Here is a 25,198-nt window from a genome sequence, read left to right as displayed (position 1 = left end):
TTATAAGGGGCTCTTCCCCCTTCTCTTGGCACTTCTCCTTCCTGCTGCCTTGTGATGAGGGTCCCTTGCTTCCCTTTCACCTTCTGCCATGAGTTTAAGTTTCCTGAGGCCTCCCCGGCAGTGCTGAACTGTGAGTCAATTAAGCTTCTTTCCTTTATACATTACCCAATCTCTGGCAGTTCTTTATAGCAATATGAAAGCGGTCTAATACACTAACCCATTCATGCCTGGGGAAATTGTTTAAGGACATTTTGTTTTTCCCTTTCCTGTAATTTCCAGACTAGCTAATAAATTACCTGAAATATTATTACAAGTTGCACAATGTAACCCTCACCTGTTATCTTCACCTTACTGGAATTTGTGATAGGAACAACCGTGTATAGCCAATCAATAGTTTACGTTAATGAACCAATGAACCAGTGTAAGAACTCCCCCCCCCACACACACTTTTTTTTCTTTAAAAACCCACCTGTAACTGCTGCTAATAGGGGCATATATTCAGAGCAACTTGAATCTGTGTCTCCTGGGTTACAGTCCTCAAATATGGCCCAAATAAACTTTTTGTCTATATTAATTTTGATTCAGTTTCTTTCTTTAGGCCAACAATAATTATTTGTAGAAATTACTATAAAATAGCCTTTTTCTCTCATGCATTAAAATTCTAAAAATTTTCATTTTTCCAAAATTGTTTTAAGATGTTAACAGATTTGCCAATGTTCAATCATTTCTCCATATTAAAATTATGTAGGAAACAACTATGAATCATTGTACTACTTTTAGCAACTGACATGATTTTAGGCTGAGGAGGCTAAGCTAGTTTATATTATCTGTGAGATATCATGATATTTAAATTCATAATCTCTAATGCTTGAATCTCCCTTTTACATGTTAAAAGAAATAAATACGATGGAGAGAGAGATAGTACTAGGAATTGGTTCACATGATTACGGAGGGTGACAAGATCTGCAGGGTGAGTCAGCAAGCTAGAGACACAGGAGAGCAGATGGTATAGTTTTACTCTGAAAGTAGGCAGGCTTGAGATCCGGGAAGAGTCCGTATTTCAGTTCAAAGCAGTCAGGCAGGAAGAATTTTCTCTTCCAGGAGAAGGAACAGCATTTTTGCTTTCTTGAGGTCTTTAAAGGATTGAATGAGGCCCACCTATGTTAGGGACTATAATCTGCTTTACTTAGTCTACTGATTTAAATGTTAATCTCATCCCAAACTACTCACAGAAATACCCAGAAGAATGTCTGACCAAATATCTGGGCACCTTGTAGCCCAGTCAAACATAAAATTAACCATTAGAGAATTTCTTCAAGATCTCAACTAATGAGGGGCATATCAGGGATCTGAATTTAAGTCTGACTTAGAATTCCATGATTGTTGCCCCCACATTGCCCCAAGGGCAATCACTAGGACTTCCAGGCTGACAAATACCAGACACTTCAGTCTTTTTCATAGCAGCTTTCTTCCAGAGCACTGTCCACAGATTTGAAATAACCAAGTACCATACTTCTCCCCAGTTATGATACAACATGTGCACACTGGTTTAAAGCAAGCTGACTTGGATAGTTTCGTCAGTTGGTTGGTTTTTATACCACAAATTTAGCGACAGAAATGCTGATTAGGTAGACTACTTTATAGCCAATCTTGTCAGAATAAGGTAACTATTCAGTACATTTTCCTAACATGCATATTCAAACATTTAGAAAACAAATATTAAAAAAAAAAAGGTAATCAGGTTTGGGAGCAGAACAAGACAAAATATTGACTTTTTGGCAGTTACCTTTGTATCCTTGAAAAATCTTGCATGCAAATCTATTTATTAAAACAAGTATTTATTAAGCATCTGCTACGTACTTGAAACTGTTCTGGGTACAGAGACTACTGTAATAATCAAAATTTTAAAAATTATTTTCTTTCTCAGGGATTAAAAAAGGTGAATGCTTGAACATTAGAATTATTTTCCAAACTCCAGATGCTGAAAGCGTAAGGGAGTCACAGAAATGTAAACTGCTCTAAGTGACCAAACTTTTTGGAGTACAAAGGTACTGCAAGATCAGAGACATATACCAAATGCACATACTAGATGGCATTGTTAAATTATGAAATGTAATTTATGGTTTAATCTTTTCATTATCAGAGGCTCAACACTAGGTGGCATCCAGGGTCAGGCTGAAAGTCGTAACTAGCAATGAAAAGACAATCATATTAGCTTCTGTGCTCAATGCAGATTCCCTGTGGATTCTAAGAGAAACAGTTTTAAAAGAGAAAGGGGTGAGGTTACTCTAAGTCATAATCAAAATGTTCTTTGCTGGGAGGGATATGAAAGTGAAGAGATATAGAAGGTTCATGTGAAGGCTACAGGGTAGACTGCATTGGAAAGATAAAGACTGAGACATTTTCAAAGTTTAAAATCCTGGTAGTCAAGGAAAACACACAGCATGATTGTCTAGAATAAGGAGAAGGAACCTGTTAAGAAAGTTTAGGCTCAAAAAAAGATTACTGTGCAGATATGGATAACATAAGTGGAATTCTACTTTCACAGTCGGGAGACTCTGAAATCACTTTAACAGACTTTGCTAAGTTTAACAGATGATAAAGCAATAAAAGACAATCTCTCTTATCTGTATCTCATGTCTATCTTGTATAATGAGTTAGATTAACTACTGCTTATGAAATTGTTGGCAGGCAGTATCACCAACAGAAAAATTATTTATGTCCCAGTTATGAGCATGCAGGCAGGTGGGCAATGTTCACAATTATTTTAAATGAAAAAGCTGGGAATCACTGCATATTTACAAATGAAAACAATCTCACAATTAAATAGAACATTGACATGAATTGACTTCTGGTTGTCTGTAAGGAATAGACTGGAAAAACTAGAAAGAAATACATTATCCACAGAGATACAGGTATTAAAGAGAACATCTAGTTTACACAATATCTAGATGACAACATTCTAAGCTCAGCATTTTTCTATTCCATGCTTGAGTTGAATTATCTTTTTTGTTGTTTAGGGACATAAGGGCTAATACCACAGCAACACTTCTAACTTATAATCTTATATTTCTTCACTGATTTACTGATTAGACACCTTTTCCCCTTTAGGACAATTCCTGGCAATTTCAGTTAATACATATAATGCCTTTATTTATGGAAACTTCTTCATTTAAGTCCATAAAAACCACTGACTTTTCTCAAGAAAGACAGATGCTCAGTTAACAATCAATCTCCCTGTTGTGTATTAATTTAATCATTTAAAATTATGGGTTGGGAACACATTAGGATGCATTGGCTTTACCCTTAGTTTGGATACAGGATGGTAAATTGAATGGAAGTAAAAACTTTTTTTTTTTTTTAAACTGTAACTTTCCATGAGGCCTCAACACATGGTGCTAATGAAAAATTCCACATAACACAAACTAATCTCAAAATAAAACTGTTATTTTAATAACTTAATAAGTCTCAGAACTTTAGGTATGATGTTGGGTTAGTGGTTCCCTGACTTTTAGATTGCATGGAGCAGTGAAAAAAAAAAAGTAGGGACCAACATTGGGCTGCCACCTTATTATTTTGCGAAGTAAATATACTACCATTAACATTTCATAAAAGACACTTCAATACCATAACAGGTGAAATGATCATAATAAAAAATTAAATTTGAGCTGATAGCTTTCTATTAGCATTATTTATATTTTTCCTTTCAGGAGAGCTGAAAATTTAGTCTTGGTCTAGAATCTGGGAACAATTGCCTAAAATGCCATTTAGTCCATTCACCTCACAATTTAAAAGGCTGAGAGGTGAGTGGCTTTGCTACTAGCTGAAGTCAGCTAGTATTATAATCAAGGAGACAAAGCACAGCTTCTAACAACTAGAACTACACACCCTCAGATACCCATGCACAAAATACTGCCTGTTGCTAATCAGGAGCCAAAGTCAATGCTTATCTTAAGGCAAAACCAAATCGAAAACCTCCTTAACTAATGTAAAATCAAATAATCTCACCTACTTGTAGTAGAAATACTCAGTATACATGGTTGTAGCTGTTTTGTCAAGGACATACATTATAAATTACCATAATTCTATAACCTATGCCATAAATAGTGGGAGCTTCTAATTCTCAAAAAGTTTCTCAGTCTCAATTACATGGTCTACAGAAGCCTCATAAATGACTGTTGCATGAACAGATGAACATCACTCTAAAAAACAAGACTTTTCACATTAGAAACTTCTCAACCTAGCACAAACTTTTCAGAAATAACTAGAACATAAATGACATAGAGAAAAACAGATGTAAGCCCTACTTGCTTTGCCTCAATGAAATGAAAAGCACTTGGAAGCATTAAGGTGCTTAGCTAGAACAGTAACTACATACAATGATTTTTGTGTAAAAAAAATCTCACTTAACCTAACCACACTCATGCTGGATTTTAGGTTAAATAACATGAAAAGGTTTTAATCATAAATGAATGCTAGTTCAAAAGCATGTAAAAATTTTAACACGATCTTGAAAATACATTTACCTAATTGGCCTTTCAAAATGCTCAAGATCTATGTTTCACAGTAAGGTGGTCATTTATATTTTTGCCATACACACACACTCATAATTCTATAGTTTTGAAAACTGGTATCAGGTTCCCCCTGACATTACAAAAATGCATGACTAACAATATAATTTTCAAATTCAAGATAAAGAATAGTCTGTCAAGTTAGAAGGATGTCCCTTTATCAGAAACATTGTGAGTTGATGGATTTACTTTTCTTTAAAACAATTCATCTTTAAAAGTATTATTGCTCTGCTTTGCTGACATGCATACTTATTTTAAAAAGGAGGTGGGCAAAGAAAAAAAGTTTCCTTTGAGAAGAGCTGAAAATTTAGTCTTGACCTAGAATCTGGGGACAATTGCCTAAAGAATTTAATAGAATCAGTTTGTACGGTTTTAGTTGTTGTTTTTGAGATGAAGTTTCGCTCGTTGCCCAGGCACGATCTTGGCTCACCGCAACCTCCACCTCCTGGGTTCCCGTGATTCTCCCAGCTCAGCCTTCCAAGTGTTAGGGATTACAGTCATGTGTCACCACACCCAGCTAATTTTATATTTTTAGTGGTGACAGGGTTTCACCATATTGGCCAGGCTGCACTCGAACTCCTGACCTCATGATCCACCCACCTTGGCCTCCTAAAATGCTGAGATTACAGGTGTGAGTCACCGCGCCTGGCCAGGATTTCAGATTTTATGATGAATATGTAACTTAAAGACATGTCCAAGTTAGTTACATGGGCTTCTTAAAACCAGTGTACAATTTTATCAACTTTTATCTACAGTAATACACAAAACTATATACGTAAAAATAGCCATGATCATGTATTATGTAGAAATGTTGCTGTCAGGTTTGATCCCCGTCAAGGTAAATGGATTTTAGCAAGCAGAAACTTGTGATTGACTACTACTGAGAATTCATGTATACTAAAATAATGAAAATGTTTACATTTCATCAGTTTCAAATTATATTTGCCCACATTTTCTATATATTTTGCCATGATTTTCCTTCTAACCTATGAAATTCAAAATCTAGTATCTTTAAAAATATTTATGAACTATTTGTCTTAATTCTTTTATTGCTAAGTATTCAGCTTTCATGTTTTCTTTTTTTCTGAATCAACAATGAATGCAATGTTTCTGCTCTGAGTCTTTGAAGAGTATTACATAAACAAACACTTGTCCTCAAATTTTTACTTTTAAGAAAAAGATCATACAGTTTAAAATCCATGTGCTTGATTAGCTGGAGTGGGAAAAAAAAAAACCTTCCCACGCCTTTATCTAATCTTGTGACAACTATTTCTGTCAGGATATGTGGCTTAGTGATCAAAAGACTTGACATTACGTGCTCCAGTTCCTTCTACGTCCTCAGTTCAAGTGCTTACCATTCCTTGGGCCAGAATTCTGGAACATTAGATTTTAAAACATGACTAATTTAAATCTAGTATCAATTTTAACTAAATTTCCACTATTGGCTCCTTTAATGGATCTATCTTCATTAAATATCTATGAAGATGAATACCAAGAAGTTATCACCCCTTTATTATTGACCTGGCTGACTTATAAAATTAAGCAGAATAACATTCATCAATCATTTTGACTGAAAACTGTGAAGACACAGAAGCCACATTTTCTCAGTTTCATTACCAATGTCAAGAAAATCAAGGTCAAAACAGGTCCTTCCGAGATTGTATTAAGAAATTAATGTAGCTGAATCACATCCTATATACTTTCCAGGTTAATATGAAAAGATGATAATTTTTCTTTGAAACTTACAAGTAGAATCTGCAAATACATAATTTTGAGAATAATTTAATATGTTGCCTTCAAGATACAGCTATATTGTATCTACAATACAATTCTATATGTCAGTATTTTAAAGAAACGGATCCTTACAAGACCAAAATAACCCACAGGCCATGAGGGTGGTTTTTCCTTTTTTTTTTTTTTTGTTTAAACAAATGTGCACCACGATGTTTGAACAAGTAAGACAAATGCCATGAATGTGAAAGCTGCAGTTTGCAATATGCCACATTTAGAACCCAGGGAAGGTCAATTAGGCAGAGGTGGTAGTCATTCTAATTAAACAATCAGGTAACTTCACGACAAGTTGATTTGCAGCATCAAAAGTGTCCATTTAAGTTTCTTTTTTCTTGATGATCAGAGGTCCCACGTTGTCTCCAGTCTCTTCATTGTGTTTTGTGTGAGATCCATCACAGAATGGGAACTGGGAAGAGAAAGAACAAATGAAACACCTAATTCCAAAATCAGTATTATGCTTGGCAGAGTGAACGGTGATGCTTAATTCATATAACATAACATAAAGATTTTCTTGGTTATCTTATACAGGCTTTCTTAAAGAGCCTATGTAAAGTACATACACTACTTAGTAGGAAGAAGAAATCGACTTGTGCATAACGCACACATCACTTATTGAATTTCATTGTGATATCTGATGAATGTTGAAAACCTATTTTATGTTTATATACTAGTTACATTCCTTTCTAATGAACTTTGTCTATTGTCTATTTAATTCTAAGAGTTTAAGTTCATTTATTTAAAATCAATTTGTGGCTGGGTGTGGTAGCTCATGTCTACAATCCCAGCACTTTGGGAGGCTGAGATGAGTAGATCATTTAAGGTCAGGAGTTTAAGACTAGCCTGGCCAACATGGTAAAACCCCATCTCTACTAAAAATACAAAAATTAGCTAGGCATGATGGCAAGTGCCTGTAATCTCAGCTACTTGGGAGGCTGAGGCTTCAACCTGGGAGGTGGAAGTTGTGGTGAGCTGAGATTGCGCCACTGCACTTCAACCTGGGAGACAGCAAGACTCCATCTCAAAAAAAATCAATTTGCATATTATCCCTTTGTTGATTTTTGCAGCAATCTTTCTGAAATTTTTTCATATGCTCAATTCCTCCACTTTCATACAAATGTGCCAATATTTCCCTTTTCAACATAATTCATGGAGACATCTTTCTTCTAGAGATGTGACAAATATAAATTTCCATTCCTTTTCATGATTTCACATTTTAGATATGACTGATGTTTTGGTGTCCAGTGGGAGGGAAAGGGACAAAACTAAATTTCTAACAGTGTTTCTCAGAGTATGCTCCAAAAAAGCTGAATCCTGCAAGACACTCTGATTTGGTTTCATTCTGTGTTTAAAAAACATATCATATAGCCCATTTGAGTCACAGCACACATTATTATTTTAATTTGCTATAGAAGCCACAATTTTATCCCAGAGTTTTTTAAGGTGACTGCACTATGGACAATTTAAATTCTGATTTCTATTAGAGTTTTCTGTTACTGAAAACTCTAACAGAAATCAAAATTAGCACACTTCGCAAATGCTAAGATCCTGTTGCTTCAGTATTACTGGATGCTATTGCTTCCCATATTCTTATACCTTTATTCATAATTTGATCGAAATAAATTCTACACATAAAAGCACCTATTTATAGTTCTATGTTATGTTGATCAGCCTACTACACTGGAATATTTGTATTTTAAAGATTTCAGTGTTTTGTAGGGCTAGTTTTCCTTCATTATTCTTAACTTTATGAAACTTTATTATTCTTCCAGATAAGCTTGAGAATGTTTTTTGCCAAGTCTTAATTTCTTTTGCAGTTTTTCATCCTCAGATTTCATGTATATTCTGGTTAAGATTATTGCTGTCATATTTTAATCATTACTACAATTAGTTATTTTCATATCTGAACACTCTTGCTTTGTAAATATTTTTTTGAGATGGAGTATTCAGGCTGAAGTGCAGTGGCACGATTTCGGCTCACTGCAACCTCTACCTCTGGGGTTCTAGAGATTCTCCTGCCTCAGCCTCCTGAGTAGCTGGGATTATAAGCGTGCGCTACCACACCCAGGTAATTTTTGTATTTTTAGTAGAGATGGAGTTTCACCATGTTGATCAGGCTGCTCTCGAATTCCTGATCTTGTGATCTGCCCGTCTCGGCCTCCCAAAGTGCTGGGATTACAGGTGTGAGCCACTGTGCCCTGACATAAAATCATTTTTTTTTAATAAGTATATCCCTCTCTATTGTAAAATGAAAAAATAAGCACAGTATTTCAGTAAATCCTCAGGTAGTGAAATGTTTTTACACTTAGAAGGTGTAATTATCAGTAATTTGTTTCTTTTATATCTTTTATTTCTATTTCATGTCAAATGGTGAGAGCTAGCATCTTTGCATTAATCTTGATGCTTTTAGTGTATCTACACTCTAGAATCTAGAGTTTCTCTGTTTAGTCTAAGGTATGCTGTTGCTTTGAAGAAACCTGGTTAAAGAAAGAGGAGTCTTAGCCTTACGAGAAATAAGTACCTCATTATGTTCAGTGAAGGGAATATAGCAGATAAGTGGAACGTGACAATAATGGTATTTAATCTTAAACTTTGATATCCAAAAGTCTACTTGATGTTAAAGTAATCAAAATTTAATCAATCTGTAAATAATTGAAAGAGGCACTAAATTAGCTAAAAATTACAGAAAAACTCAAGGTATTTGCACAACTTATATTTCCAGATATAAATTCTATCCTGTCACAGTGGGCAGTGTAAATGCAGTATATGTAAAGTTTACATTATTTCTTGTTTTGAGGCCAATAAGATGTGGTAAACAGTATATTCATATTAAAAACAAGCCCTTGATACAAAAACATAAAGTCAAGCTTTCAGTTTTTTCTTGGAGTGGATGAGGAAAGAGGCTATAAAAATGAAATGAAATTATCCCACAGCAAAGTACAGCATTTCAAAGTGACATATGTTTAATAAACAAACACAGATGATTTTAGTGAGTATAAAAGTTTACATTGTAAAGACTCTATTTTTATAAATAGCACACACAAAATACTTCACTGTACAGTTAAATCCACACAGGCTGTATTTCTGAAAAATAAAATATTTCTAAATAAGAAGCTACAAATAACTTACTAAAATGGCATGTTTAACTTTTATTTTTTGGCCAGGCATGGTGGCTCATGCCTGTAATCCCAGCACTTTGGGAGGCCAAGGCAGGTGGATCATGAGGTCAGGAGTTTGAGACCAGTCTGGCCAAGATGGTGAAACCCCGTCTCGACTAAAAATTAGCTGGGCGCGGCAGTGGGCGCCTGTAATCCCACCTACTCAGGAGGTTAAGGCAGGAGAATCACTTGAACCCAGGAGGCAGAGTTTGCAGGGAGGCAGAGGTTGCAGTGAGCCGAGATAGTGCCACTGCACTCCAGCCTGGGTGACAGAGCAAGACTCCAGCTCAAAAACAAAAAAACTACAAAACAACTTTTATTTATTTATTTTTAATCTTATGTTGAAAATATTAGACACTAACATTTTCTCAAATTATTTTCCTCCATATACAGAATCAACAGGAGAGAAATCTACAGAAAAATATACAAAGAAAATCTTACAAAATATTTGTCATGTATCTAAAATGAGAATATATTTTTTCTAATAACCCAAGTCTGCCTAAAAACTGAAATCAGCCTGTTTCTTCATATTCTTAAAAGCAAAAAAATAAAAAAATAAATATTTCTTTAAAAGCAATGAGTAGTTGATCCTGGTTATCTGTTAATAAACCTTCATGAGATTAAACTATATAAGGCTTTTATGCCTTTAAAATGTAAACTAGGTGTTAAAAATAATTTTGTTCAGAGACATATTTTTTAATGGCACTTTTATATCACAGCCCCAGGAATTACAGCCTTCTGTGTCTTGCTTTATTTCTGACCTATGCAGGAGAAATATAATGTGTGGTGGATATAAACTTTTTTTTTTTTTTTCTTAAGAGACAGGGTCTCCCTCTGTTGCCCAAGCTGGAGCACAGTGGCATAATCGGAGCTCACTGAAGCCTCAATCTCCCAGGCTCAAGTGATCCTTCCATCTCAGCCTCCTGAGTAGCTAGGACTATAGCTGCATGCCACTACACTCAAATAATTTCTAAATTTTTTGTGGAGACAAGGTCTCATTACATTGCCCATCACATTCCCAAAGTGTTGGAATTACGAGCCTAAGCCACTGTGCCCGGCATTATATATTTTCAAATACAAGGTAGGAAGTACAGGAGTTTTTATATCAAATACTGTACAATAATATAATTTTATTAACCATCTTTCATTAAAAATTTTGAAATGTTAAATTGTTAAGCAAAAAGTAAAATTACAAAAAAAAAAAAACCCATGAAGAATATTAAATTCAGTTTGTGTAGTATTGATACTTACTTTGTTCTACGATGTCAGTGTTTGTTTACTAACAAATCCTGGAAAAAGTCTGTAAATCAAATTGGCTGGATTTCCTTTATGTCCAGAAAACATCCTTTTATGTTTGTTAACCCAATATGAACACTACAAATCCCAAGTATCTTTAAAAGTGGGGAAGAAAGAGTTAGAAGAAGTTGGAATAAAAGTCTAGTAGAAAAAACACTGGAGATCCTTGCTCTCCGCCTGGAAAGCTAGCAATGCTATATGGATCTTCATAAAAAGATAAGATTTCTTTTTAATGATCTCACATCTCAAGTTATGTCTGTTTTGAGGGTAATTCAAGATAGAAATAAATGCTCCTCTTTGACTTATCTCTTTCACCTGAAACAATTTTCTTTTAAAGACAATCTTCCTTCTCTGAACTTCATACTTTGCATTACAGATTTGATTTTGTATCCAAAGGAAGTTGCCTGGCAGCATTTTGGCTCATTATCATAAACTGCTCAGAAAAATATACTTGTTTTGGTTGAGAAAGAAAACGGAAGATTTTTGAGACTACCCTAGAGATTATGACATTTTATACCACTCTTATGTACCTACTTAAATAAACCTAAGACAGTAGCTATAGTATGAAAAGGTACAAAGAGATATTAAGATTTTTACAAGACTGTCTTTATGTGGATTGGCCAAGGAATGGCACCCACATTCGGAATATTGTTTTTATGAAGAAACAGACTCAGTAAAACCCACTTCTAAGCCATTAATAGGATGGAGGCTTTCTCTTTCTCCCCCAGCCCTTCCCCGCCGAGCCAAAAAAAATCCCAGGATCAAGCCCACTATCAACAACAAAACAAAAATATCACAACTCAAATCTAACACTGTAAATGAAAGACAGTGAGTCTAAGTATGTCCAGTTGCATTTCATTTCAATTTCAGTTGAGCGCCTGATATTAACTGGTAAGACTTTCTTCTCCTTCTTCTTAGTCTGTATTCTTATGCTGTCCTTGTTTGAACTGTCTCCTATGTGGCCATCATACAACACCGCGGATAATGTAAACCTACCTGAAGTTGCAGGCATAGGAATCCAGCAATACTACATCCCATACCCTGCCCTCTTACATCAGAATTCTTTCATCTTCTTGTTTCAAAAGCAAGACTATCTCTTCCTTTTTAAGGCTGAATTTCACATCTGTGCTCTTACTCTCATTTCCTTCCACCCTTTGTCAAGATGCCGCTGTCTCAAATAGTATCTTTCCCTGTAGTCACTTTAATCATTTCCTCTATACTGGTTCCTTTCATTCTCACTTCAAATATGGATAGCCCTTTTGTGAAATACAGTTGGCCCCATCTGTACCTGTGGTTTCCACATCCATGGATTCAACCAACTGCTGATAGAAAATACTCACTAAGCTGGGCGCGGTGGCTCAAGCCCGTAATCCCAGCACTTTGGGAGGCCGAGGTGGGTGGATCACGAGGTCAAGAGATGGAGACCATCCTGGTCAACACGGTGAAACCCCGTCTCCACTAAAAATACAAAACATTAGCTGGGCATGGTGGTGCGTGCCTGTAATCCCAGCTACTCAGGAGGTTGAGGCAGGAGAATTGCCTGAACCCAGGAGGCGGAGGCTGTGGTGAGCCGAGATCGCGCCATTGCACTCCAGCCTGGGTAACAAGAGTGAAACTCCGTCTCAAAAAAAAAAAAAAAAAAAAAAAAAAACATACTCACTAAAACAATTGTATGGGTACTGAGCATGCATAGTTTTTTTTCCTTATTATTCTCCAAACAATACAGTATAACAACTGTTTACATAGCATTCACACTATATTAGGTATTATATGTAACAGAGAGAGAGGATGTAATAATTTAAAGTATACAGGATTGTGTGCATAGCTTCTAGGCAAACACTGTCATTTTAAATCAGGGGCTTGAGCATTCTCAGATTTTGGTATCCATGGGAGGTCCTGGAACCAATCCCCGGACACTGAGGGAAGACTGAACTATAAAATAAGCCAATTTCTGGGCCAGGCACAGTGGCTCACACCTGTAATCCCAGCACTCTGGGAGGCCAAGGCACGTGGATCACCTGCGGTCGGGAGTTCAAGACTAGCCTGGCCAACATGGTAAAACTCCATCTCTACTAAAAATACAAAAATCAGCCAGTCACGGTGGTGCATGCCTGTAATTCCAGCTACTCAGGAGGCTGAAGCATCAGAATCGCTTGAATCCGGAAGGCAGAGGTTGCAGTGAGCCAAGATCAGGCCATTGTAGTCCAGCCTGGGCAACGGAGTGAGAAACTGTCTCAAAAAAAAAAAAGCCAAGCCAATTTCTGAAACATCAGATGACATACCAATGCTGGCAAGAGAAGCACTGGAGAAAAGGGAGGGATATGTTTTGAAAAATGTAATTTCTGCCCATTACTAAGAGATCTGATTCATTAGGGTTGGGAAATCTGCTCAAAATGTTATAGACACACAACAGGTTACTAGAGACTGCACCTTTAGAATGAATTAGAATTGAAGTTTACATCGCATAACACATTTTTTTTCCATTGGTAAAAAGATGTTTAAATTTTATTATAAATACAACTGGTTTGTATGAGGGAAAAATTACTGACTATAACCTCAATGTAGCCACTTAATCAAAGGTATTAATTACAAGTCTTCCATGAACTGGCATGTAAGTGTGTGACCTGGCACCTGGGTGATAACCTTAGAACAGGAATGTGGGGTGTTTCCAAAAGTGTTTGAAGAATAACATTTGTTAACTTGGATAATATTCAAAGCAAACTGTTAATTGATTCACGTAGGAATAAGTGCCCAAGATGCAGTGAAAATTCAGAACTGACAAATCCCAGACACAAGGAGGATCACTAAACGTCATCAAAGATAAGCCAGAGAAGCCAGGTGTGGTGGCTCACACCTGTAATCCTAGCACTTTGGGAGTCTGAGGCAGGCAGATCAGAAGGTCAGGAGTTCGAAACCAGCCTGACCACCACGATACAACTCAGTCTCTACTAAAAATACAAAAATTAGCTGGGCATGGAGGTGCGCACCTGTATACCCAGCTACTCAGGAAGCTTAGGCAGGAGAATCGCTTGAACCCAGGAGGCAGAGGTTGCAGTGAGCTGAGATCGTGCCACTGCACTCCGGCCTGGGTGACAGAGCAAGACTCTGTCTCAAAAAAAAAAAAAAAAAAAAAAGATAAGCCAGAGCAAAAAAAACATGAAAAAACTAGAAATAAAATGACTGGTCTCATTCCCTCTATTGAAGTCCACCTACAGGAAATGGCAGTCCCTGGCCGAACCATCTAGAAACTCTAAATTGTAAAATAAAAGAATAATCCTGGAATGTTTTGAATTATAAAGTCTAATAAAAATTTATACCACTAGTTTGTGTCCACTGGTGATTCTTCCTGAAATATTTGAGATTTTAGTTCATGAAAGCCCATATTTACTTTATTGGATTCTTTGTCCTCTGGGAAAACCCGATCAAAGCAAACTCCCTTTACTTGATCTCAAAGGCAAGCCGTAGTGTTCATTCAAGTAATTATTTTATTTTCCTTTCCATTCACTGTTTCATCTACTGAAAATCTGACATAGACTTCTGGCAATTCTTTATTATTTAATTCACACTTGGACATAGCTTCTACTCTAATTACTCCATTGAAATGACACCAAAAGGGCAATTGCTTAATCTAACAGTTTAGTCTATTCATTCATGTAGTTGTCTTTGCACAGGCCAATGTTCAGTTCAAAATCTTCGAAACTTTTCCCTCTTCCACTTTGAGGCTATGATATTTTTAGTTTTATTCTAACCTCTCTGGCCCATTCCATCTCCTTAAATGGCTTTTGTCCCCTTTCCAAAAAGCAGAAAATTCCCCAAGATTTCATATTTAGCCCTTGATTTTTATCTATATCAAAGATCAGTTGCATTCCTACACTTGACTCATCAGTTTTGCTGATCTCTATCGCCAACCCTGATGTCTCACATTTCACATTGTCTGCTGTGCATTTCCATTCAACTGTCACCTCAAATTCACTCTCTGAAACAGAACTCCTTATTGCCGTCCTGGAAAATTAGCCTTTCACCTTGAAGCTTTTATTTCTGTTAACGGCATAACAGATTTTGAGTCTCCAACATTTGCAGTTTATTCAAATGCTACCAATTTTCTCATATCAATTTAACTCCCAAGTATATGACTATGCTTTTGCAGAAGATGTGGTGTAATTTTTTTTTTAATTAAATAAAAAAAAGAGAGAGATTGGGTCTTACCATGTTGCTCAGGATGGCCCTGAACTCCTGGCCTGAAGTGATCCTCCTGCCTTGGCCTCTCAAAGTGTTAGGATTACAGGCATGAGCCACTGCACCCAGCCTCATGGTGTAATTTCTTCCTTTTAGTTTCCATTTATTTAGATCACTTACACTACATGTACTATACACACCTGTGACATCTGTTTTACTCTTCAATGCTTCTCATGCATGCACATATAGTAGATATTAAATGAACTATCTAAGATCACTTACTAAAGAACTATCAAAACTCCAACTTAGAAATTCCACAATTTCTAGATGTATTACTTTATTATTTTCTAGTAACCCCGCTAGTATTTATCAACAATTCCAAATTACAAATGAATCTGCAGGAAAGGACATGTGAACAAAGGTGAAATGGATAAAGAAGACAGTCTGGTTATTTACTGCCCTCCCCCAATGAATAAATCTAAATTGAGGAGTCTCTTGAGGACGAGTGTGAGGAGTTTGTGGCTCCAGACATAGGGAACTCCTTGACAGGGTTTCAAACATAGAGTTATAACACTTATATCAGGGTGCTAGCTGTGGAAATGGAGACAAAAGAGCAGAGACATGAAACATTTTGGGGAAAGAGTCAGCCGAATGCACCTACTTCTGTGTAAAAGGCTGGGGAGAAAAACTAAAGCTCACTGAAGGATCTAAGCATGTAAGATTAGGAGAGGGTTATGCCATTAACAGAAACAGCCTGGATGACAGAGCAAAACTCTGTCTCAACAATAATAAAAAAGGGATATCATAACAATATCTGGTGATACAAGTCTGACAGAATAATTTAGAAATATAACATTAAAAATGGTACCATATGAAGGAATTGCTTTCCTCACCTTTTTGGACCTCCAACAACGGCAGTACACAGCTTTATCTCCCAAATCCTCCATGTCAAAAGCATGTACTATCTTGGGGTTGTCTTTCTGGATGTGAAGGTTTATCATAGCTTTATTTCGATGATCTTTAACATAAAATCTTTTGTAAGCTAGATAACCAATTGCAGCTGTCCCAGCAGCAATGGTAACTGCTGCGATCCATTCAACTAGGGCAGGGAAGGAAAACAAATAATTATCAAAACCAAAATCTAAGCCAATAATATCACATGACTGTTCAGAAAATCCAGTTTTTGAGTATTAAGCATCCTAACAGTCCAAGGTTTTCAATGTTAACAAAATGACCAGAACACAGTGGAATAATGGTCCTTTGTTATTATGACCTTCCCTGGCCATTACTAGAGCAATTGTGTATTTTCTACTGAGTGATGACAGCTACATTAAGAAGAGGAAACTTAAAATTATCATTTTAGAGCTGGAGTAAAAAACCCTAAAGCTCAATAATCATTTAAAAAGTGTTTATAAGTAGATTTTAAATAATATGTGAACTAGCAGATATCTATTACTCAAAAAAAAAAGCCCTAAAACATAAAAATTCAGATCACAAATAACATGTTATGCTAACAAAAATGACTCATTATAGTTTATTTAAATAGCAAGATCCCTTAGTGATTTTTAAATGATTTAATTTACCAAAACTCACTTGCAACTATTGCAGAAAACTATAAGAGAAATAATACTAAAAGAAACAGACAAACAAAACCAAACCACCCTAATGTTAAAAACATTCGAAGGAATGTATGTAGCAGGATTCCAGGTTTCAAAGTCCTTTTTCATTCAAAAGTCCTTTTTTAAAAATTGAAAGTGTTTTCTCATTAAAATAAAAATCAGAATGTACTAATTTCATATTTTGTAGGAAACATGATTAATATAATTATAGTTATATCTTTATTTAATAAATTCTAAATTTATTTTACTTTCCTAAAAATTCATTTTAAACTTAATGGCATTATTCTACTTTATAATAATAATAATAAAACTGTTGGACTAACAAGCCATCTAGTTACTCTTTTCAAGCAGCTTTTCAAGTCTTTAGAAACCCAAAGGCTTAACAACTACCCAAGCTCCAGGCAATGATGGAGAGAAGAAAGTTCTGCATAATCTGGTTAGCCTCAGCCTCAGAGGAGAGTTGTCTATTCTCAGCATGGAGTGGGCTGCAGGAAGAAATTGAACGGGTCAGGATAAACACACTGGACTCCTTCCCAGCACTTCCTGAGTCAGATCTTCAGTGTTTGAAATAAGCTCCCAGACTATCAAATAAAGCCCCAGAGAGATAAGTACAAAACAACAACAACAACATCACACACACACATTCCAAGGCCAAATAAAAACACATAATGACTAAATAGCTTTATAATTTACTTGCATTATTGAGTCAAGTTTTTTATTTTACCATACCTAATAGTACCTTATATAAAATTGGAGTTCAATCTTCTAAAACTGAATAGAAAGGATCCTTCTCAGTTTCTTGTTTCCTGGTCTTCTTTTCTAGTTTATTTAATAATTTAGACTTTATCTAAATTATTCCTGCATTTTGCTCATCTGGTAAGAGAGCATTATTTCTGCCTCTTCTGGTTTATCCTCACTTTCTAATTAATATATTCCTTGGATTATGTTTTCAACCACGGTAGTATTTTTCTTAACAAATTAATTTATACTGCTTTTCTTCCCATAACATTTCCTTTATTCCTTTCTATAATTTTCTAATAAACAATAACATTTTATCTTTCCCAGGTCTGCATGACTGAGAAGACAATATGTCATCTGACAGCTTCAAACCTTTGGCCTCATCAGAGGATGTTTTTTTAAGTAGGTACACATTATATGTAGATTTATCTAGAATTTTAGTGCTGCTTCATGGTATTACCCTGAGGTGACTCCAAGCAGGGCTGCAACTTTGCTGTGACTTCTAACTAGATTCATGATCTTCTTTTCCAATGTTATTTACCATGAAACTTTCTTGAGAAAATATTCCCTATGCCAGGAGCTGTAGCAATCCACTTCTTAGCTAATGGAAAGCCACTTTGAATAGCTAATGTACCTATCACAAGATGGGCTAAGACACTGCTTTGCATTGTGCATGCACCATAACGTTTGCTGAACATTGTCTTTAGTACAAACTTAAAGGGGGGAAACATCCCAAAAGACTAAAATAACACAATTCCCTAAGTGCTGTCAAGTTTAATTACACCTTACTTTTTAGGTGAATTATAAGGTACTTAGTAACATATTTATTTGGATGGCACCTGCAAATTGCAAAAAGTGCTGAGAACAACTACAATTGGCTAGTATTAATTTGTTTCATGATCTAAAAAGAGAATACTATAGGATTTTCTACATGAAACTTCATTATGATAGGTAAAAACAATCTCTCCTAGTCATTAAAACATTCTTCTTCCCTGCTTTTTTCTCATATAATTTACCAACTGCACCCATAGGTGACTTTTAAAGCTTTACCTCCCTTGGACTTTGTGATGGCGGGAGAGAGGAAAGAACAACTGACATGGAAAAGAGGTAACACCAAAGGCATCATGAAAGAAATGGAAACTGACTCCAGATATCCAAGTCTGGCTGTTCCATGGGGATTCAAAACACACGCTTTGTGCTCCCACCACTAGCAAGGGCAACTTACGACCTGATACAAATGTCACAGTACCATGTGTTCAGGGAAAATACCTTTGTATTTGCTCCAAGGTCTTGAGAAAACATTTTCCATTTTTTTTTCTTCCCTTCCCAAATTCTAATTCTCTAATTTCATTAGGGACAAATGCAAGAGTTCCCAGAAGTAAAAAAAATGTTGCTATTTTAACATTTCATGACTGCGGCCAGAATCAGTCTTTTCTGGCAAAAAGCTGTGGATGTCACTGGCAACTTTAAAGGAAAAGGAATAGACAAAAATGACGAAAGGTCCACAAGTCAAAAATTAGGACAAAGAAAGAAAAGACCACCTGAGAAATTAAACAAATAAAAATAGCAAAATCCAAATAATCCTTTATAACTGGGTATATGCCTATCAAGAATTGTCACAATCTCAGAAGCAACAAACAACAATCTGAGACCCAATTCTTAAAGATATTTCCATTGGTACCTTTCAGATACTGGTTCAGACTTGGAATCTAGAAAAATCCGGATTTTTTTTTTTTTTTTCCAGATAGAGTTTCTATTGCCCAAGGTAGGGTGCAGTGGTGCGATCCCAGCTCCATTGCAACCTCCATCTCCCGAGATCAAGCAATTCTCCTGCCTCAGCCTCCTGAGTAGCCAGGAAAATAGGTGTGCACCACCACGCCTGTCTAATTTTTTGTGTTTTTATGTTTTTTTTAGTAGAGACAGCGTTTCACCATGTTGGCCAGGCTGGTCTTGAACTCCTGACCTCAAGTGATCCACCCACCTCAGCCTCCCAAAGCGCCGGGATTATAGGCATGAACCACTGCACCTGGCCCCCGAGCATTATTTTTGCTTCTTCTGGTTCATCCTTGCTTTTCTTTTTTTCTTTTTTTGAGAAAGAGTCTCACTCTGTTGCCCAGTCTGGAGTGCAACGATACAATCTCAGCTCACTGCAACCTCTGCCTCCCGGGTTCAAGCAATTCTCTTGCCTCAGCCTCCTGAGTAGCTGGGATTACAGGGGCCTGCCATGCTACGTCCGGCTAATTTTTGTATTTGTAGTAGAGACGGGTTTCACCATGTTGGCCAGGCTGGTCTGGAACTCCTGACCTCAGGTGATCCACCCACCTCGGCCTCTCAAAGTTCTGGGATTACAGACATGAGCCACCACACCTGGTCCACAATTTTCTTTTCTATAGACATTTATCAAGTTAATTTCTGTAGTTAGGTCAAACCCCAACCTACCAGACCTTGTATAATCATGTTTTATATCTATACAAACACCATAAAAGACCAAAAATGCAGAGAAAGGTAACATTTCTAAATAATCCTCCCCTTTGCATATTCTTGCATTGGCATACTATAATACAATCTTTGGCTTTCTCTCTTAAAGTTATTCAGAGAGAGAGAGAAAACATGAACTTGTCCCCAAACTCCAAAGCCTTGTTTGTAACCCAGTCTGGCTTTTTGGTTTTTTTTACCGTGAGGATTATTTTGCTTTAACTCAGAAATCTCTCTCGGCTTCTTTTACCTTAGCCCGTTTTCTGCTCTAAACTGCCCTCTTCAGACCACCATCAACTGCCACAGAATCATAATGTTTCTCCTCTTCTATCAGGAGAGGGGGAGGGGAGCTGTTCAACCCCTTCCCTCTCTTAGATCTCTCATAGACTGGCAGGCTGTGCTTGGTAATATTTTTTTTTCTAAAGGCCTGGCATATAGGTGGTATTCAATAATGTTGGTTGAGTCTAAACAAATAATGGGCCTGGTGCGGTAGCTCACACCTATAATTCCAGCACTTTGGGAGGCGGAGGTGGCTGGATCATGAGGTCAGGAATTCGAGATTAGCCTGGCAAATATGGTGAAACCCGTTTTCTACTATAAATACAAAAATTAGCCAGGTGCGGTAGTGGGCGCCTGTGGTCCCAGCTATTTGGGAGGCTGAGGCAGGAGAATTGCTTGAACCCAGGAGGTGGAGGTTACAGTGAGCCGAGATTATGCCATTGCACTCTAGCCTGGGTGACAGAGCAGGACTCCGTGTGGGGGGGGGGGGCGGGATAATGGATGACTAATTTAAATTTCTAATTCCTATATGTAATTTTTCTATCCTAACATTGGATTGCTCTTATACTAAATGACTTATCTTTACCCTCTTCTTAATCTGCTGTATCAGGATGTGCAATTTACTCCCTGATGTAACAAAACAAAACAAAACAAAACAAACAACTTCAGGCATATATAAGAAGATATGTTTAAAAAAACTTTATTATGGACCATTTCAGACACACATACAGAATACTATAATGAACTCCCATTTACCTCAACTAGCTCTAACAACCATCAATTTGGCCAATCTTGTTTCATTTATTGTTTATAACTTATAGGAGCTATCCCCTTTATTTTCAGTATGATCCTATGATCCATACATTCCTTTTCAGACAAAAACCGTTAAATAGTTACTTTAAATAACATGGTGAATTTAGTGAACCAAAACTGTATTTCCCTATGTTGAGGTTAAATGAATTAGAAAATTAGTTTCAATAAAATACACAAGAATATGAAAGAGAATAAGAATTTCTGAAATGTAACTTTGATTACATGCACTGTAATGATCAGGGTTTGGGATAGATAACAAAGTACAAGGTTAATAGACAAATTCCTATTTTGCAAGTTGAGGGTAAAGTAAAATAAAGTGATTTCGGGGGAAGGCAGGTTAAAGAAGGCCTTTTAAATTTATTTGGTTTTGCTGGCTTTTTTTTTTTTTTAAAGATGAGGGTGAATTATGAGTAACTTTAGGCTGAAGAGAAGAACATCTTTATGAGGTGCTAAAGATTTACAAGCAACAGGTATCACTGAGGCAAGGATTTAAGCAAAAGAAAACAACATCTGGAGGACAGGGAGAGAGAATAGCCTAAGAGTTAACACCTTCCTTGCAAATAGAAGGGAAAGCATTATGGGTGAGAGCTATCAATGAGTGCTGGAGTTACAAAGGAGCAGGATGATGTTCAGAAAAGTTATCTATTTGGATACGAGGAGGAATCATAAGAGACTGGACAAGTAGGCAGTGAGGGCACTTAGTACTAGAAAATGCAAAAAACTAATGGTCTTATCGACCATACTGGTGTCAAGAGCTATCTCAATGACCAGGATCTTAAGACTATTTCAGTTCCAATCATTCATTCTCATTGCCTCTGCCTGATTCCAGTTCTAGCCTGGTCCCCGTTAAGTTTTATTTATAAATTGCGTTTTATTTTTCTTCTGAAAATGAACAAGAGTTATGCATACGTACATATACACGCTTTATATTTAACATATATTTATACAGTGCTTACCATTGTCACATATCATTCTAAGCCCTTTATAATTATGAATTCATTTGAGAAGAGACATGATTATCTTCTCCCAAATTAAAAGATCTAAATTAATTTTCAATCTGCAGGAATAAATTTGGTTTAAAGATTGAGAGAAGAACCAAACTTCTGTGTGATGTAAACACTAAAAGTTAAATTCCCTAGACATTCTCTGTTCCTACCTTGCCTACGTACTACTATATTATAAGGAGGAAAGTGTTGGTGGAAGAGATTTACAAAGGCTTTGGGCCTCTCCCTACAGTATTCATAGCAACTTTAATGCTTTTTGATGAAATCAAAAACTAGTCATGGCAGAGTGTAGTGTATGTAATCCCAGCACTTTGGGAAGCCAGGGGACCAAGGAGCCTCATAACAATACTGAATACCTCCAGTTGAAGCCAATAACCTGCTTCAGTGATTTCCTATTCTTTAGACAATGGAAAATGACTGGGAAAGTTGCCTTTGAATTCCCCTATGGTTAGACTTAAAAAACAAAACAAAACAACAAATTGTCTTGTTTAAAAAACAAATCTTGCAGACTAGCCTGCAAAGAGTGGTAAGTTCTAGGGGGTTCACCTGTTTCACATTTCAATAATATGCTACCTAAACAGAGTTTAGTGTTCATGTACACAAAATGATCCCACATTTTAAACACACATTGTGGAATCTTTTGGTCCACCTCAAACATGTTCAGTCTTCCTGTAAAATTAAAAATATCAGCAGCACAAGTCACATGAACATCTCATTTCAAAAGTCTTAATCCTAAGAGAATATAGTTTTTTAAAAAACAAAAAATTACAACCTATTTTATTTTATTTTATTTATTTATTTATTTATTTAGAGACGGAGTTTCGCTCTTGGGTTCCCTGGAAGTTGCATCTCAGATGGTGATTCTTTTTTTTTTTTTTTTTTTTTTGGGACGGGGTTTCACTCTTGTTACCCAGGCGGGAGTGCAATGGCGCAATCTCGGCTCACCGCAACCTCCGCCTCCTGGGTTCAGGCAATTCTCCTGCCTCAGCCTCCTGAGTAGCTGGGATTACAGGCACGCGTCACCATGCCCAGCTAATGTTTTTGTATTTTTAGTAGAGACGGGGTTTCACCATGTTGACCAAGATGGTCTCGATCTCTTGACCTCGTGATCCACCCACCTCGGCCTCCCAAAGTGCTGGGATTACAGGCTTGAGCCACCGCGCCCGGCCCATACAACCTATTTTAAATGCACGAAGCTGCCTCTATTAAAAAGTCTCAAGATGAGTATCCTTTAAAATAATTTTTGCAAATAATAATTTCTATATCATCAGTAACTTCGAAATGTCATGTCACCCTTACTCTGCTTTTGACAACAGAAGTGGAACTCTCCAATTTTTGGAAACTACCTCTCTATGAAAAAATTAGAGCTCAAGTTAGTAGGAATTTTATATTACCTGACACTACAGATGCTCAATATTTACTGAACGTATTTTTAATTAACCTCTGGGACAATCTCTACGCAAAACCTTGCAAAGTGGCGTTTCACATAGGGGCGAAGATCACACATATCGTGTGTCTGGCACACAGTATTATATTAACAATTATAACATCACCAAGAAAAGTGAAAATCCACACTAAATGGCTAGTATAAAGTCTCTTAATTTTATTAAAAAGGGACTTTCTGCGAAATACTGTTTCCAAACACTAGGTATTAGCACACGGGAAAGAAGACTCAAAGCTGAAGGTTCGACGAACGCGGTTTTCAATCCTCTATCCTGGACTACTCCCACCGAGGGCCAGATGCCAGGGGCATAATACAAAACCGGTAAAACTGAAGACCTCGGATTGGGTTTCATCCCTTAAAAAAAAAAAAAAAAATCTGCAAATCTAAGATGTGATTAGTCATGCACTGCTTCAGGATCGCGGGAAATCGACGTTGTGGTACGACGCTGACTGAAACATGAGAGGGCAAACGGGTTTGTTGTTACTGTTTTCTCTTACCTTTCCTTCTTTTCCAGGCTCTGTGACTTAAGGATACGTGTGAAAGCGTCTTAGGGAGAACAAGAAAAGCTAGCGGCGCGGTCATTAGGTGTTAGGTTTTGGCTACTTAGGGGAAACGTGGACTAAAGATGAGACGCCGGCGTGGTCTCAAACCATCAATCCATCCCTGACCTCGCCTCCTGTGGCTGTCCCGCCCGGAACCTGCAGCCGGGCCTAGCGCTTGCCCTTCTGCATCTCAAGGTTATAGAACCGGCGAGCGCGTAGAGCAGGGGTAAAACAACCCAGCCTAGATGCGGGCGCCGCAACCGCTGCACCTCACCAACCTCACCCTCTCCCGGGCCCCACTTCACCTCGTACGCTGGAACTGGAAGTCAGACTCATGGCGCCGTCGCTTGCAAGGCGTGTGCACTAGGTTACCGAGCACAAACGGGTTCGCGCGGCCGGCGAGAGCCAAGGTGCCAGCGGCGTACTAAGGGCACCGACTCCGCGCTGCTACCGCGCAGGCGCCGCGACGGGCCGTAAGCACGTGTGTGTGAGCTCGACCCTGGTAGGTGCTGAGCATGCGTGGAGCTATGTCCTGGGCCTTAAAGAAGTCTGGACTACGGATTTTGACAGCCACAGGAGCGGGGAGGAGGAAAAGACTTAGGTAGCAACTGAGTTTGCGCAACGCCGAGGGGCGGGGCCCTGAAGCGGAGGGACAGGGTCCTGGGACTAGGGAATCCAGGCCAGATTTTACGTCTCTTTCAGGTGTGTGGGCTTCTCGGGGCAGAGACAATTATCAGTAGGACGCTTAACTTTAATCAGATAACCTAAGAGTTGATCCCAGTTTTTGTTGCTCAGGGCTTGTGACGACTTGCCTTCACGGCCAGGTCTAGCTTTTATATAACATGCCAATGGCGGACATACAGGAATCAATGACTGAGTCCCATTCCAGAATCTCGCGTAGCTACCGGTGTCCATCCCTTTCTTATATTTTTGATCTAGTCAGTCATCTACTCAGGACCTTGGAACCTGCGTATCTTAAAGGTCGAGTGGGACAGAGAAAAATCTTGCTCCTCTCTTTAGAAAACGTGTTCACTTAAAGAAATTAGGATTTTTCTCTTGCTTCTACGGCCTTAAGTTAGTGTCGGATATAATTGGGGGAAAAAAAAAACAATAAAGGTGACTGTGGATATAGTTGAAAAAAAAATTAGTGTCGGTTCCATTTTTATTTTATTTTTATTTTTTGGTAAGAGCGGTTTAGAGACAGCAATCCGGGGAGGGAGATTGAGATTAACTAGAAGGGTATTTTGAAGGCACGTCTTCTAATAAGCTGCCTGGTTTTTAACTTCTGTTGTTTT

At 37.4% G+C, this 25,198-nt stretch overlaps 1 protein-coding gene and 1 long non-coding RNA gene across 2 annotated transcripts; both read right to left on the bottom strand.

The window, feature by feature from the left end:
* Positions 1 to 6,060: 6,060 nt before the first annotated feature.
* Positions 6,061 to 24,454, bottom strand: CISD1 (CDGSH iron sulfur domain 1). Its single transcript, XM_032252523.1, has 3 exons — positions 24,209 to 24,454; positions 15,883 to 16,088; positions 6,061 to 6,768 (listed from the first exon to the last, which is right to left on the bottom strand). Exons 1-3 carry the CDS (start codon positions 24,237 to 24,239, stop codon positions 6,679 to 6,681), a joined length of 327 nt encoding a protein of 108 aa, XP_032108414.1. The 5' UTR covers positions 24,240 to 24,454; the 3' UTR covers positions 6,061 to 6,678.
* On the bottom strand, positions 21,289 to 24,202 carry LOC116532951. Its single transcript, XR_004261010.1, has 2 exons — positions 23,092 to 24,202; positions 21,289 to 22,689 (listed from the first exon to the last, which is right to left on the bottom strand). It is a non-coding gene; the product is annotated as an uncharacterized LOC116532951 (long non-coding RNA).
* Positions 24,455 to 25,198: the final 744 nt, after the last annotated feature.

Source organism: Sapajus apella, unplaced genomic scaffold, assembly GCF_009761245.1.
Source record: "Sapajus apella isolate SASKATOON/1434 unplaced genomic scaffold, GSC_monkey_1.0 scaffold78, whole genome shotgun sequence".
In the NCBI taxonomy this organism is placed as follows: domain Eukaryota; kingdom Metazoa; phylum Chordata; class Mammalia; order Primates; family Cebidae; genus Sapajus; species Sapajus apella.
Note: the sequence above shows the minus strand (reverse complement) of the source record. Positions and strands in the feature narration are given on the sequence as shown.

Bases quoted from the DNA above. Each gene is read 5' to 3' on its own strand.
- CISD1 (XM_032252523.1), bottom strand. From the start codon at position 24,239: ATGAGTCTGACTTCCAGTTCCAGCGTACGAG. The intron at 16,089-24,208 runs GTGAAGTGGGGC...TCCCTGCCCTAG, and splicing joins TTCCAGTTCCAGCGTACGAG to TTGAATGGATCGCAGCAGTT. The intron at 6,769-15,882 runs GTGAGGAAAGCA...TTCTCTTCCCAG, and splicing joins GTTGTTGGAGGTCCAAAAAG to TTCCCATTCTGTGATGGATC.